This window comes from Oryzias melastigma, linkage group LG6 (genome assembly GCF_002922805.2).
Source record: "Oryzias melastigma strain HK-1 linkage group LG6, ASM292280v2, whole genome shotgun sequence".
Classification (NCBI taxonomy): domain Eukaryota; kingdom Metazoa; phylum Chordata; class Actinopteri; order Beloniformes; family Adrianichthyidae; genus Oryzias; species Oryzias melastigma.
In genome coordinates this window covers 30361616-30363055 of record NC_050517.1, presented here as the reverse complement: position 1 = coordinate 30363055, position 1440 = coordinate 30361616, and the positions used below count along the sequence as shown (strand labels likewise).

Sequence of the window (1440 nt, the reverse complement as noted above, 5' to 3'; positions counted from 1 at the left end):
TTCAGAAATAAAGAAAAAAGTAACAAAAAGTTAAGAAGAAAATAATCAGTCATAATAGCAGAGATTTTATCAGTAGTTAATCCAAAACATTCGTAAGTCGCATTCCATTCATTAAATATGATTATTGACTAAAGTTAAGTAGAGTTTGATTAAAAAAGGAGTGTGAAGAAGCAGAAAAAATCTAGTTATTCAATTTTATATTCTTGTATATAGTTGTCATAATCCAGATCTGGGTGGCAGTGGCTCAGGTGGTAGAGCGGGTCGGCCAATGATCGAAGGATAGGCGGTTCGATTCCAGCTCCCACCAGCCAAGTGTCGTTGTGTCCTTGGGCAAGGCACTTAACCCTACTTGCCTCCAGTGTGGCTCCACTGGTGTGTGAATGTGTATGAATGTTCCGGTGATGGTCAGAGGGGCCGTAGGCGCGTACTGGCAGCCACGCCTCTGTCAGCCTGCCCCAGGGCAGCTGTGGCTACAGTAGTAGCTTACCGTCACCAAGTATGAATGAGGTGTGAATGAATAATGGATATACAATGTAAGCGCTTTGAGCGTCTGGAAAAGCGCCGATAAATCCAATCCATTATTATTATTATAGATCTGATCAGATCGATCTGGTGCAGATTTTTGTCAAATAACAAAATATGAAACTGATTGATTATCCTCAGAAAACATTTCTTCATAATTTCAGTAAAAATATAAATCACACGTCATGTAATTGACATGTAACAGTTGCTGATTGGATTATAAATTATTTTAACTTTGCTGAATCCCACGATGCTGCTGCATCGCTTTAGTTTATTCCTTTTGGGACAAACGCGCTCATATTCATAAACGCAGAACTTTGTTGTTGCCATGGTGATTCCATCAATCTGAACTCTGATGGTGGAGTTATCCCGCGCACGTGCGCGTAAAATCCCCAGAGGATGTTGATTTTCCTTTGATCTTCCTTTGATCTTTCTTTGATTTTCCTTTATGAAAATGAAAGCTAAGCAGTTACGGGTTCAGAGTTTGGTTTAGTTCTTTCAGTCCTGACAAAACAGAAAAATCAAACAGGAGAACGCGACCTTACACAGATTCTGGAGGATTTGAGACTAAAGTAACAGATACAAGTGATAATTATTTGCACAGACTCGCGTGAGCGTTTACCAGCGGCACGGTGACGTCTTCGTACGGCAGCTTGTCTTCCCTCCACGCGTCGTCGGTGAGGTCCAGGACTCTCCCGTCTCGCTGGATTTCGCTGTCCATGTCCAGAGTTCGGCTCCGGACGGAGACCGGGACACTCCACGAGCTGCGGCGGGAACCAGCGACAGGCGGCGGGTGATATCGGTGTTAGAAACCTGCGCAGAGGTAAACAGAGCAGATCCAGGGGCAGGAGTTTAGCGTCAGCGCTGGCGCCTGATGATGACGTAGAATGCTGCGTTCAAATGCAAGGGGACACTACA

At 44.1% G+C, this 1440-nt stretch overlaps 1 protein-coding gene across 1 annotated transcript in view; it reads right to left on the bottom strand.

The window, feature by feature from the left end:
* The window catches only part of anapc13 (anaphase promoting complex subunit 13), a 3616-nt gene extending 2195 nt beyond the window's left edge, over positions 1-1421 (bottom strand). Inside the window, exon 1 of the mRNA XM_024280737.2 lies at positions 1145-1421. Coding sequence (XP_024136505.1) covers positions 1145-1243 — 99 coding nt within the window. The 5' untranslated portion in view covers positions 1244-1421. The remainder of the gene's footprint in view (positions 1-1144) is intronic.
* Between the last annotated feature and the right edge of the window lie 19 nt (positions 1422-1440).